General features: G+C 35.8%; 1 protein-coding gene and 1 pseudogene across 2 annotated transcripts; one reads left to right on the top strand and one right to left on the bottom strand.

Moving 5' to 3' along the window:
* Positions 1–2106: 2106 nt before the first annotated feature.
* On the top strand, positions 2107–3869 carry LOC145563533 (berberine bridge enzyme-like 4 pseudogene; annotated as a pseudogene).
* A 3798-nt stretch (positions 3870–7667) lies between these two features.
* LOC145563532 (putative methyltransferase PMT5) lies at positions 7668–14448 on the bottom strand. 2 transcript variants are annotated; one of them, XM_081623977.1, is made up of 10 exons: positions 14045–14448; positions 13232–13907; positions 13000–13135; positions 12626–12866; positions 11017–11242; positions 10678–10834; positions 10266–10570; positions 9180–9312; positions 8659–8860; positions 7668–8150 (listed from the first exon to the last, which is right to left on the bottom strand). In XM_081623977.1, exons 2-9 carry the CDS (start codon positions 13750–13752, stop codon positions 8711–8713), a joined length of 1869 nt encoding a protein of 622 aa, XP_081480103.1. In that variant the 5' UTR covers positions 13753–13907; positions 14045–14448; the 3' UTR covers positions 7668–8150; positions 8659–8710. The 2 variants fall into 2 exon arrangements, with proteins under 2 accessions (XP_081480103.1, XP_081480104.1); XM_081623978.1 differs by having other exon boundaries at positions 7668–8145.
* Positions 14449–14885: the final 437 nt, after the last annotated feature.

Genomic DNA, 14885 nt, shown 5'->3' with positions numbered 1-14885 from the left:
TTTTTAAGTTTTTTTGTTTCTTATGTAATAACAATGTCTCCCTCGAAAGAAAGGATTTATTTTGTTTGAAAGACAAAATTTCTGAATTCCTTCAAATGACAAAGTTTTATTTGCGCTTAATATGGTGTACAGTTGTGCGGGCCTGCAATTGATTATTGTTCGGATCCGAGTTACGAAATTAGCACAAGAATTTTCTTTCTCACAAAATTATGAAGAGGCGACGGATTAACCTTGAATGAGAGAACGAATCGAATCGAATCGAGAAAGTACCGAATTGTATATCTATGTATTTGGATTCTTAGCCCTCCCCCGGTTAATTTTTGTTTAATTTTGTTAAATATTTTTTCATTATCGTTAACCGTCAATTGTAGATGCCGTATAACTTTAATTAGTGAAACATAATGTCCTTTAAGACTTATTTTCCAAAAAAAAAAAAAAAACCTTATTCACCCGCGTAATCTTATCCTATCTTATGTGACCTTACCACTATTGGAACGGGTTTCCTCGAACTACCATGTGGGAAGTTGATATCTTTGATTGTGCAGATTTCTAGTACTAGACAAGAGATCTTACCGGCCCTAAACACGCTCCCTAATCTTATCCAAAGCACCAAGAGACTTAATCTTTAATTAGTACTCCGTACCATTTTTTAGAAAACTTATTTATTCTAAACTTTTTTGTTTTTGTTAGATACTACATACATAATTGCTTATCTCGTACCAACTCTTTGATTTCAATCAAAATCAATATTATTCCACGTAATTACTTGAAGTACAAGACAAGTAATTGTGTTTTCCCTCCTTTAATAACTTGACAAAAGTCATAGGCGCATGTCTATCTATCTTACTTATTTCTATTATGTCTTATATCACGAAACATAAAAAAATGACATCTTCCAATTCGTCTTCCTATAAAGATTATTACATCATAATGAGTTAGATAATTAGAATCGATGATTGACAACCGAAAACTGATTATTTTATAGGAAGACTATTCAATGGCTACAATAAAATTGTAGCTATTGTAATTAGTTTTAATCTTGGCCCTTTATTTTTAATGAGCAATCTTGTCCATTCATCTACTTGACTTAAATATTTAATAAGAAATAAAAAAAAATTTAGATTTTGATTAAAAAAAAAAAAAGGTTTTCGATCGGTTTCTAAAACAAAAAACTGAGCTTTGCCATTGACGCCTATACCTGCAATTTCTAAGTTTAAAGGATTCTCCAATATCCATTAAAAACCAACATTTGATTTTATTTTATCAACAATAATCCTACTTAGTAGTACTACTCTAGTCTCTACAGCATTACAAAATCCATAATATTTCAATTGAATTTATTAAAGAAATAATCATCCTTTATGATGCATAAAACAAACTAGAAAAAAGGGCGAAGAACATGAAGATTATAAAATGTGAGATTTGTCTCTAATTTCAAGAAACCAATTATTTGACATCAAAGGTAAAAAATTAAAAATCCTCCAATAAGATAAAAATCATAGGTTTAATCATGAGACCAGATTTTCCAATATTAAAAATAGTTGAAATTTTTTTCGGTAGATTTTTATTTGAAATCTATTCGATTGTAATTTTTGTTACAATGTATAAATTTTGATTAAATGATCTATATGGATTTTTGTTTTTGAAAAACTGACTTTTTATTATGTTTTAAGTCAACTAAATAGATGGATAAGATGAATTTTATTAATTGGAGGGCTAAGATTCATCCAATTATAATGACTACAATTTCATTGTAGCCATTTGAAAATTGTCCTTATTTCAAGATTATTTTTTGATTACATCAATATTTTGTTTCAACTTTTTTTTTTTTTGGTAAATGATGAATTTATTTTCAAAATTGAAACTTACAAGTATTTCCTAAATTCCTAGCATTAAATTTTGAACGTTGAATCTTCTCCTTAATCTCTAGCATGATAATGTTTACATGATTTTTAAACACGGCATTTCGATATCGCAGTCCAAATTGGATAATAAATAAAAACATCATGCATTTTCAGTTCTATCGCTATTTTACCCTATAAAAATTTCTATATATAGAATACACAAACCATTAGAATTGAAGCACCAAATTAAACAAAGTAAAAACAACATGAAAGTCCTAAACCTATTTCTATTTTTATTTTTTGTTTCCCAAGTAAATTCTGCTTCAAATTCACCCATACACAACTTCCTTGCATGCCTTCAATCTAACTCGAGTACATCGAATAATTCGATATCAAATGCCATCTACACTAGTACAAACTCTTCGTTCTTAAATGTTCTTCATAGCTACATACGCGATAGTAGTTTTAACATGACTACTACTCCAAAACCTCTAGCAATAGTCACGGCCTTGGACGTGTCCCATGTCCAAGCAACCGTGACATGTGCTAGAACAAGTAAGATTGAAATCAGGATTAGAAGTGGAGGGCATGATTACGAAGGCCTCTCATACGTCTCAAATAATCCCTTTGTAATCCTCGACATGTTCAATCTTCGATCCATCGATATTGACATACCAAGTGAGACTGCTACTGTTGAAGCCGGAGCAACTCTTGGTGAACTTTACTATAACATTGCTCGAAAGAGTAAGGTCCATGCTTTCCCTGCAGGAGTGTGCTTTACTGTTGGCGCCGGAGGCCACTTTAGTGGGGGTGGCTATGGGAACATGCTAAGGCAATATGGCTTGTCCATCGATAACATTATCGATGCACAAGTTGTCGATGCAAATGGTAGGATCCTTAACCGCGAAACTATGGGTGAAGATCTTTTTTGGGCTATAAGGGGTGGTGGAGGTGCTAGTTTTTGTGTCATATTATCATGGAAAATCAAACTAGTACGCGTTCCAGAGATTGTAACGGTTTTTAATGTACAAAAGACCTTAGAACAAAGTGCTACGGATATAGTCTTGCAATGGCAACAAGTGGCTTCTACCATCAATAGGAAGCTCTTCATAAGAGTTCAACCACAAGTTATGCAACAAGGAAGCAAAAAGACGGTCCAAGTTTCATTCATTGGTTTATATCTAGGACGTGCCAACAAGCTTCTTCCTTTGATGAACACGAGCTTTTCGAGTTTGGGCTTAAAAAAACAGGATTGCTCTGAAATGCCATGGATAGAAACAACTTTATTTTGGAATGGTAATCCAACAGGTACTCCACTTGAGGTGTTACTAGACAGGACACCTACACCGCCCCATTCCTTTAGTAAACACAAGTCCGATTATGTGAAAACGCCTATTCCAAGGGCAGGGCTAGAGACTATATGGAAAAAGATGATCGAGGTGGAGTCTAATAACATTATGCTGCTACAATGGAATCCTTATGGTGGTAGGATGAGCGAGATCCCTGAGGATGCAACGGCCTTCCCACATCGAGCAGGGAACCTTTTTAAGATACAATACATCACAACATGGCAAGATGATAGTGTTGAGGCTCTAAATAGGAATATCGAATTAACTAGAGATCTTCATGATACATTCACCCCTTTTGTGTCTAAGAATCCAAGGGAAGCATTCTTAAATTATAGGGACATTGATGTTGGCACTAACAAGGATGGGAGCTTAGTTTTTGCTAAGGACTTTTTTAAGGACAATGTGAAGAGATTGTTGCAAGTTAAGGCCAAGGTTGATCCGAGCAATTTCTTCAGGTCTGAACAAAGTATACCAGTATATCCTAAGAAACTATCAGATTGATGCTCATGAAAGGGTGCTGCGATGTATATGGATTGGACAAATTGTTGGATTACATTGTTTGATTTTCTAAGTATTTTATTGTATCAATAATTAGTGTGCTTTTGTACAAAACTTATACCAATAAAATCAAATAAATGGTGTGTATAATGCCAATTACAAAATGTAGCATATCCTATGCAAGTCATATGTATTGATTAAGTCATAAATCAAGATATAACTAAAAAAAAACATTGTCTAATTTTTTTTTTATTTTTTTATTTTTTTTTCACAAGGAAATTTTGACTTTTATAACCTGCAAAAAAGGAAAAATTTGGTTTTACCACCTTCATAAAAAAAAGTTATTTTACCACCACATAAAAAAATGAAAGTTGGTTTTTACCACCAATCACCGCCAACTAACAGATTCCGTCCATAAATCTGTTTGTAGGGCCTACCATGTCCACGTGTCACCATATTATTGGGATTTATTTTTTTTTTTAAAAAATTTACTCAATAATATGGTGATACGTGGACATGGTAGTCTCCACTAACGGATTTATGGACGTAATCCCTTAGTTGGCGGTGATTGGTGATAAAAGCTAACTTTCATGTTTTTATGTGGTGGTAAAATAATACTTTTTTTATGGAGGTGGTAAAAACAAATTTTTCGTTTTTTGCAGGTGGTAAAAGTCAAAATAACCTTTTTACAAAGAGTTCATAAAAACGAAACAGCAAAACAGGAAAAAGAACTAACTATAACAAGAAAACACAAGACGACTAAGGAATCTAAAAAAAATAAAAAATAAACAACAACTAAAAAAATCAGAAAAGTAAACGGCCAGGAATCGAATTGTGATATAATGTCTCTAATAGCCCCAACAGCCAAACACAAGAAATATCATCAGAGCAAGAACGACATAGCATGGAAACCAAAACTGTGATGTCCGTGTAGACTAGGGGACATAAGAAACCCTGTCGCCTAGCAGCCTCTAGGGCCCAGATGCAAGCTTGTAATTCCGACTGTAAAGCTGACGAAGTTCGACAGGCACAAGCACCACCACCCAAAACAGTAGGGGAAAGCTTCTCCTTGGAAATCCAATCTGCTCCCACAGTATGATCATGACCATTCCAAGCACCATCAAGGACAATACAACAATTTGCGAGACCGGAATACAAACCATGTAAACACCCAAATGTAATAGGGGAAGGACAAAGAGACTGACGTCGTCGAGAAGATGAAACAGAGCTAGAGAGCTTAGCAGCTTCCAAACTACGCAATGTCCACTCCTAAAAAATATGTAGAACTAAAGCAGGAGACCAGAACGCTTGTTTTAAAATAACCTGATTACGAGTAAGCCAAATCACCCACAAAAAAGAGACCATAATGGCTAGACTATGCCAATTCCAAGAATTTCCATAAGCAGAAACCACATCTGCAAACCATTGAGTAAACGAGTGTACAAACAAAGAAATACGTTGGAGTGCTAAGGGACCAATGGTCAAGACTTTAGAAATAACCGGACAATTTTGAAAATAGATGTAAAGTCGTCTCCAAATGAGCATGACAGAGGACACATACATGATTTACTGGAAGACCCCGGGAATGCAAAGTAGCAGAAAGAGGTAAGGCATCATGATGCCGTTTCCAGCAAAACATTTTTAACTTAGACATAATCGGCATTCCCCAAAAACGCTTCCACCACGAAGCCGCAATCGCATCACCGGGCATCAACACCATAGACTGGTGAATCAACATTACATAAGCCGATTTAGTGGAAATCTGACCATCATGAGTAAATTTCAGTAAACGAAATCGTCCATCAGTTTCTGAGGGCGGTCAACAGACAAAATATGTGAAGCCGTAATATTGTCAAAGAGCCGATAGACCTTAGAGGTATCCCACTCGTAAGAAAGCGGATCAATGATAGAAGAAACATGAGTCGGAACCTCCAGACTCAATCAAACAAGATTTGAAAGAAACATGCCCCCTGGGGCCCAAATATCCATATCCTTGAGGAGACGAACTTGAGTCCCCGAACCTACTTTCAACATAATCCCTTAAGCTAGAGTGGACATACCACTATATAAGCCAGAAGACCTCTACCACCCCATGAAGGCTGCGAAATCCGAGAAGACTGGAAGGACTAAAGGGAGGAGTATTTCGCCGACAACACACGCAAAACTAGGAGCTGAGAATGCCGAAATATACGCCAACTCTTCTTAGCAAGTAGGGCCGAGTTAAAACTCTGCAAACTACGAAGCTCTAATCCGCCCGAACCCTTAGGAAGATGAAGTAGAGAAGAAGAACAAAAGGCTATCCCCCGGGACGAGGAAGAGGTTCGCCACCAGAAACGAGCAAGCATTCAATCAACAAGCTGACAGATCTATAAAGGAATCTTAAACACAGGCAAAATATGGTTGAACGAAGCAACGAGGACTGAATTGATAATCACCAACTTAGCCGCAGAAGAAAGCCGAAGGGAGGTGTAATCAGAAAGACGTTTTGACACTTTATCCACCAGGAAGAGAAACTCTGAAACCTTACTCCTCCCCAAGTCAACCGGCAAGCCCAAGTAGCAATCTAGAGAATCTCAACTTTGAAGCCGCAAACTACGAGCTAGATAACCTTGATTAACTGAAGGAGTGTTCTGACTAAATTTAACGAAGGACTTTTGCAGGTTAACCATTTGACCAGATATACCGGAAAAATCTAAAATAAGGGCCATAATTATCACAAGCACACAAAGACACTTTTGAAAGAACAACAAAGAATCATCGTCAAAGAACAGAGGCAAAATAGAAGGCGCTCCTCGCGAGATACAAATGCCTTTGAATAACGAATGCTCCTCCGCACTGCGTAACATGACAAAAAGAACCTCCATACAGAGCACAAATAAATACGAAGAAAGTGGATCACCCTGCCGAAGACCACATTGTGGGAAAAGGTGGAAGATTGATCCCTATTGACCAATACTTGATAAGAGACTGTAGAGACACACCAGTGAATAATATGAATCCAGTACGGAGGAAAGCCATAGACCTGTAAGACATGGAGTAAAAAATCCCAGCGAACCCGATCGTAGGCCTTATTCATGTCCAATTTCAGAGCAGCATAAAACCGTTTCTTCGCCCTTGAAGCATTCATGAAGGAGAGAACTTCATGGGCAATTAGAGCATTATCTAACATAAGACGTCCTGAAACAAAAGCATTCTGATAATCAGAAACCAAAGAAGGTAGAAGAGGACGAATTCGACTAGTAATACTACATTAATTGCCTAATTTCAATTGCTAACATAATAGTAAACCCAACACTAAAAATATGAATTTATAACTTACAGACGCTATAGTATATGATTCGTGTTTTGACATATTAGGACTTCATAGCAATTGATCAAAATTGTATTATGGGATGATAATGAGTATAATGTGTCCTAGTGCCTTTTGCGGCTAATAGAGGTGGCAACATGTCTTTCAAATTACCTACGTAGTATATATATAGGTGACAAATTCTTTGGTTTGACTCATATTTGTCAATTCAATCATCATAAAACCACTTTGAGGCACATAACTTTTGGGCTGGGGCGCATTGTAGGGATTTCACGCCTACACTACGTCGTCTCAAATGAGATCATATACTGCACAATACTTCTGCAATGGCTAATAGAAATATGATCAAGGAAATGACAGTAGCACTCCAAAAATCGAAGGACTTCAGAACATAACAATTGGGTTGCTGAAGCTGCAGCGTTTAATTGATTTATAATCTGCCCACGTTTGATTGTTTGAAGCATGGCATGCCTGATGAAAGCCTATGCGAGGTATACCTTAGAAATTACAATACAAACACACTAATAAACTACAACCCTTACATGGTCAGCGACCAACGAGGACAACTGATAACCTATTTAGATTCTTACAATGTATAATGTAAGCATATACAAATACGAAGTATAAGTTAAAATAAAATAAAATTGAGATATCATGTCTGCTTGCTTGACAAAAGTTTCACAGCATTGTGACTTGTGAGACCATTTTGGATAAGATACGATAACTGTAAATATGTGATATTTATAATTCAGCTCTGAGCAATTAACAGTAGGATGATTAGAAAGATATAGCTTCGCTCTTCCAATAATAAAGGATATAACCTGTTACATATCGATTGCTATGCTCTCTTCAGATAGACAATAATTCACCGTTACAACAATCAATACCAAAAAAAAAAATCAATGAAAAATATAAGATACAGGAACGGAAACAAAAACTTGTGAGATGAGTGGTAAAAAAAATAAAAAAAAGAATGAATTGCTACAAATGCCAGGCCAAAAAAATTTGCAGCTTTTTTTTTTCCTGCAATGAATATATTCTCCTAATCTACAACTTCAACCTGCCCATTGTCAAGGATGAAGACAACCAAATTCTTCTAATACTCAATAGCCCAAGCAGCTTCTGTACTATATTCATGTGAATTCTGCCCTACAATAAGCAAAGAGTAGATCAGTACGTCAGTTATGCTGCTGAAGAATATTGCTATATCGCTTAAAAACTAAAGATCTTATAATTTTCAAGAAGACATGTACTAAATACCGAAATAGGAAAGAAAATGAACATAGAACTGATTTATTCATCTGTAGCCATGATAAATGAGTAATTAACAGTAACACATTCACTAATAACATCCTTTTGCAGCAGTTCAGTCACATCTTAGCACAAAGCCAGAAATATTAACAGTTATACATAGCAACTTTGGCATATCAGCCATCAGTATAAGTATATAAGAGTTATGCCATACTAAACAGTGAACACTTGAATAAAGTGTTAAAGTCATCAGGAATGTTTTTATAGAACTCATCTAAAAATATTGCTGAGAAAATATTAAGCACAAGTTTATGGCTACAAAAAAATCTCTTTAGCAGTAGAGTCCATGCACTTGCATTGTAAAATAAATCCATGGCACAAAGCATAAACAGTTCAGATAAATTACCAGAGTTGACAATGTAGAGGCCCCTGCAGTGGAAGTCTAAATGATAAAGTGATTATTTTCTCAAGAATGGCTTCTGGCATACAAGAAGCCTCTGATCACTTCCATTTTGTGGATCAATCACCCTGGCCTCCCAGCGAATCTGAGTGGCATGTGTCCTTGCCATTTCTATGGCTCCAACATTATCAGAAAGAATAACCCAAGCCTAGTAGGAAATACAAGGTTTTTGTCAAACTTCATGCCATGTGTGTAGCAAAACTCATAAGCAACAACACAATCAACAAACATCAGCTTATACAAACTACTGCATAAATACATGTGAACATAAATAACAGAGAAAATGTATTTACAATTCCTAATACTACGTTTCCCACCCACACCTCAACAACAAAGGAAGGGAAGAAAACCTCTCCATCCTCACTTACTCCACTCTTCATAGTGTATACAGGTATAAATACAAACAAATAGAAAAGAATGTAACAAATTCATTTCCAGATAAACAAAGCACTAACAGAAAGGCATACCTCAGGCCGTAAAATTCTATCCATTTCCAGAAACAAGTCCATCATACTACATTTCTCTGAACTGAGGAGAGAAAGAAGCCCACTGCCATGCAGCATGTCATAGGTTCGAGGATAAGTTGGGAAAGGCTCGCACCTAGAAAAATCGATTAAAATGATAAGAACCCAAATTAAAAATAAATTATTGTCATCTGTTGCAATATATAATACTAAAGAAACAGCCACATCCTACTCCAATGAAGCAGGCTCATATACTTCAGCATAAGAGCTAACATCCCTTTACAAGGCAATTCAAAACTTTACAAAACAAAAGTAAAGCAAATATTAACAAATTCCTTGTGATTTTATACTGAGATGGTAACGTATAACATTTTTAAACACTCTCCCCAGAACTTTCATCCAATCATCAACAGACCTCACGTATAGAGAATCTTATTATATAAAATTACAGCTTCAAAAATTAAGCATCTTTAGTCAGCTGTGAAAACTAAGTACTAACCCTTCATACATTCTCCAATAGTTGTTTTCAAAGTAGCTTTTTCAAGGTCATAGATGAATCCATTTTAATTTTGCACTAGTATTAGTAGTATACACACAAACTGTATACATGTAGAGTCTTCTTAAATTCATTTCGATGTGTAATTCCCAAAACACCAAAATAGTAAACTGTTCTTAATGTAGCTACATGTATTAAATGTCAAAGGAGGGCATTGAAAACTATGAAAAGCAACTGAAACATCTATAAGAGAGCAAAGGGAGTTAGCCAGTTCGGGACTTGGGGTTGTAAATAATAAAAACAAGACTCTACTCTCCAAAGTCCAGAGGGATAAACTCCTTCCATTTTGTATATACAACAGACAACACTATGTTATTCAAGGTCCAATATTGACCATTAACTTCTCAGCATATATTCATAAAGATTATAGAAACTACTACAGAGTACATACTTAGACTTGTATTTAAAGTACAATCATAACAACATATTTTGAGACAAGTCAATGGTCAAAGTCTGACCTATAAATAGTTTTGATAATGATAAATTGTTCCACAGAGTGTTAAGAGATTATGATTGTAGACATAAAGCCTTACCAGTCATGCAGAACACCAGCAAAGCCTTGATCAAGTATAAGGGGGAGTGTATTGCGACTCCCTATGGGAACTACGTTCATGACCCATGCTGATTTCTTTCCATCCAAAAGTGCAGCGTTGAAACCCCCATAAAAAGCATTCATGTCCATTACGTTGCGTACCATGTTATATGGAGGTAATGGATCTTCATCACCAGGGCGTTTTGGATGGTCTGAGAATATCAAGGGGGTAAGCAACGACCAATAGTTTCTAAGGGCCGACTTCCAATATTCCCTCTCTTCATAAAACTCTCCATATTGAACACCTGCAGGAGGGGAGGGAAGGTCAGCAAAACAGTATTTCGGTATGCCTGATCACTGACATGTTTCAACTTTCAACTTAAGGCAAGAATCTATTTAAAGCAATACTTTCCATGTACTTGTAGTTCTTCCAAGGTTAACCGAGAACCATTGGACCTGTTACGAATGGGAGCCCATCTTTTACTGTGTGCTCCACTGATGCATTTAACAAGGGGGCGGTAATATGATTGACTTTCATGCTCATCCTGGCAAAGAGGCAGCCCCTGTTTCCTATAGATCCAAGAAAAGAAGAATGAGCCTTTATTTTAGAATGGTGTGTCAACGAAACCATGAAATCATAACAACATGAGCATAGTGGTGTGAAGTTAACGTGATCTGACATAAACAACTTGATAATAAATCCACAAAAACCAAAGTGAATATTAATAAGTTTCAATGTAGCTTCCCCTTACCTAGCTTCATAACAATGTGCATCAGCAGTTTTCTGCCAGATTAAAGTATCATCTTGCTGGTCCAGAAGACTCCAGCAAATCCTTTGAGTGAAATCTTCAACTGGAGTCAACATATTGCCTTTCTTTGTTGCCAACAAGCTTCCTTGTGGTTTGGTTGTAGGAGAGGTTAAAACAAAGTAACCTCCAGGCTTGAGCAACCGGTCCACTTCTATAACGAACATTCCATCTGTTCACAGCCATTGTTAGGATGGAAAAATGAACAATACTTGTGCAAAGGCAATCAAATTTAAGCTTTCCAACGATAGCAGATAACGGTTTACCTTGCAGTATTTACTACAAGCCACTATGGGATTGGCACTGATTAAAATTTCCACCATGCTAAAATTACATCAATCAAACATGGAATACACAATTGGGCTTCCATACCCTTATAATAGTAATGACAAAGAAGCTAAAACGGCAAGATTTTAATACTAAATCAGTTTGAGATGTTATAATAAATGTCATTATATGCCCAAAGTAAAAAGCATTATCATAGCAAGTTCCACATTTGTGCCATCCATCAGATAGACACAAACATTTATGCAGCACAAAGCACACAGGAATACCATTATTAGCCACTACTATCTTAGTTACCAATCTCAAGGTCCTCAGAATTGACTTCTACAATTCTCAACACTAAACTTCTTGCCATCACAACAGATCTGTAATGAGAGCCTCATCCAGTTTGATAAACCCACTTGACTAGAAAAATATTTGACACGGATAGCAGGTTGTATCCTACTCTACGGGAGACCAACTGATATAGCTTAAAGTGAAATTTCTAATAAAAAAATCTCATATATTCTGAATTGAGGTCAGTGAGATTAAAAAAAAAGGTACGTTAAAACCCAAACATTAATAACAGTGAACTTTCCCTCTCTACAGCAGCAAGAGCCTGAACACAGGCAAAACCTTTTTCACAACTTCAATCTGAATATATTTATATACTCACGAGTGTAAGGTGCACCCAAGCCCCAAGGGAATTTTCTGCTCATGTAATAATTTTTTGCTCATTTGAAGATGGACCATACAGATATCTGATACAAAATAATCAGATATCTGTTATGCTTTTAAGTATATATATTTGGTACAGTCCTGTTAAAAATCTTGGATACAGAAACTTTTGAAAATAGAAGATCATACAAAGCAGAAAGAAAATGCCTCAATTAATAAAGCATCAACAAGGTATATCAGCCTCTTGCCCCCACACCCCAAACAAAAATAAAGACAGGAAAAATCGGTTCTATATTAATGTTCTAAAGAGTTATCCTTTTAGTTAAATTTCTGCAACCAGTTACATCAGCAAACAAAAAAATAGAATATACCATCAACGTTGTGTTTCTCCATTCTCCCACAGAAAATAATTCAAGTATATTCTTTTCCAATTGAGGAACGCAAATTTTATTTGGCTATAGGAGGAAGAAAGTATATATTTAGTATAGTCCTGTTATGCTTTTATTCCAATATGACTATAGCATAGAAAAGAATAAGCCAAATTAACAGTCCAAAAATACAGAGAAAAGGTTCAAATCCAAGCAGTAATCAATTGAACAACGTCATTCATTACCTTTTCCATCCCAATCAATACCGCATTGAGCACAGTGAACCATGTCAAATGACATTGATGGATATGGAAGTTGCCTAGAGCTGAAATTGCCAAGCATTGCTGGAAGACCTCTCTCAAGGGCCAATTGAACTTGACTACCAGTCACTTCATATGCAGCAATACAAATAGGCATCAATTTCAAAGAAACTAAATGGGCCCCAAAGCTTCCAAAGCCACAGCCAATATCAAGCACAGTTTGCACCTGTAATTGAGAAGAGAGGCAAACTTATAAGGTGTCTGAAAGAAGTTCGTCCCTTCAATTCAAAAGGCTGGCACAAATAAAAGCATGTCATTTCAAGCACATCTCATCAGAAGTAATTCAGTGGAAGGCTTACACCAGCTTGAAGGAAGTCTGAGTCACTACCAAGCCCTATAGACTCTGCAAGTTTGCGAGCATAATCTTTCACGCCATCAAAGATCAACCCATCATCATTGTGAAAAGCAATCTGGTTTTCTTCCAGTAACATCATCCTAGTGAATAAGTTGAGAAATATAAGTTCACTACAACTTAGTGAGCCAATCCATTTTTACCTAACACAATGTAGCACTATAAAAATAAATTTATACCTTTTAGTCATGCTTCCAGAGGAAAGGAAATCGTCTTTCGTGATCTTCACATTTCCACTCCAAATCACATCTCGGCCAGCAGGCCATCGCAAGGGAATCTTATACTCCTTCGGAGGCCTAACCAAGCACCGGTCTTCATTCCGAAACAACTCACAATGTCTATCAAACTCCTCACCATCCTTAAACCCCGCCTTCAAATTCGCGGTCAAATTATAACAAGGTACATAATTCTCCTTCTCCTTCCCACAAAGGGAAAGCTCCCTTTGCCTAGGATTACTCCCCGACGCAAGAAACCTCAAATCAAAATAATCAACTACTGCTTGCTCCTTCAACTTTCTATAATTGGTGTAAACATTGGGAAATCGAGGAGGTCCTATCGAATCGAATTCTCTCAATGACGATGATGAAGAGCCTATAATAACAACTAATGCAAGAATACTAATAAGGCACAAAAGGAACCAATTATGCCGAATTCTATGACCAAAAATGAGCGACAATTTATTAAACCAAGAGCTTCTCATGTCCAATTTCTACCTCTTCCCCTTCAAAAATTCATCTGAAAACACCAACAATTCCCCAGAAAACTAAACTAAAATTCAATTTATACTCTAATTATCCCAAATCTCCCAGAATTTCGAAAAGCATAACCTCTCAAATCAAACACCAACAATTCCACCTACAATAAATAAAAAATTCCACAAACACAGATCTCAATCAAAATTACGCGATTAATCATACAATAATCAAACTTGTAAAAATTAATTAATATCCAAAACAACATTAAAATTCACATTTAAAAAATCAAAATCTAACCTGAAAATCAGCGGAATTCCAGATCACAGTCTTCCTTCTTCTTCACTTAATCACACTAATTACTCAAACAAACATTACAACCTCATACTCCGCCTAGGGTTCACGAAAATGTGATATCCAACTTTTAGGATCGAACAAATTAATCCTCAAAAAAATCGAAAAAAGTGATCAATGTTCGAAAAAACTCAATGTACCAAAAAAAATAAAAACCAGAAACGAAAATACAGATAGCACGGAGAGAGAAAGGAAAATGGAGGAGAGAGAAAGCTTAGGATTCAACAATGGCGGACGAAGAGAGAGAAAGAGAGGAGAGAGAAAGAGTAAAAATCGGATTAATCAGTTTTTTTGGTTGGAATTATGATTATGTTGGGGTGTGTGTGTGAGTGAGTGAGTGTGCGTGTTTCAGATCTAGGAGAGAGACGAGGGAATAATAATAAGCTAGCTAAATCGTATCACATTTATTGTTTTCTTTCTTTTCAATTTTAATTGTTTATTATGTGATTAGGGCCAAAATTATGAGATTAAATATTGATAAATGAATGATTAGGGGTTATATTATTGAAAGCATAGAATGTGTTGGGAATTTGTGATTTTTCAATAAAATGTTTGTTAGTGTGGTTTAAGTTATTGATTTTTGGTGTGTTGTGAATATTTGTTCAATCAGGTATACGTTTAACTTTAATTCAAGTCTAATAAGTTAGGTTTTTACTATTTACAATATTTGAGGCTTCTGAGTTATATAATCAAGCGTATCAGTGCCTAAAATCTTGGTTTAAAGACCATTTCTTAATTATTTTTTAGTACTAGCATCCGCGAGCCTTGTTTATTATGTTTGTGAATT

Source organism: Chenopodium album, chromosome 10 (assembly GCF_948465745.1).
Source record: "Chenopodium album chromosome 10, dcCheAlbu1.1, whole genome shotgun sequence".
NCBI lineage: Eukaryota > Viridiplantae > Streptophyta > Magnoliopsida > Caryophyllales > Amaranthaceae > Chenopodium > Chenopodium album.
The sequence above is the reverse complement of the archived record's forward strand: the minus strand, read 5'-3'. Positions and strand labels throughout refer to the sequence as shown.

Bases quoted from the DNA above. Each gene is read 5' to 3' on its own strand.
- LOC145563532 (XM_081623977.1), bottom strand. From the start codon at position 13,752: ATGAGAAGCTCTTGGTTTAATAAATTGTCGCTCATTTTTGGTCATAGA. The intron at 10,571-10,677 runs GGAAAGTATTGC...TCCCCTCCTGCA, and splicing joins TGGAAGAACTACAAGTACAT to GGTGTTCAATATGGAGAGTT. The intron at 8,861-9,179 runs GTATGCCTTTCT...ATTTCCTACTAG, and splicing joins ATAGAATTTTACGGCCTGAG to GCTTGGGTTATTCTTTCTGA.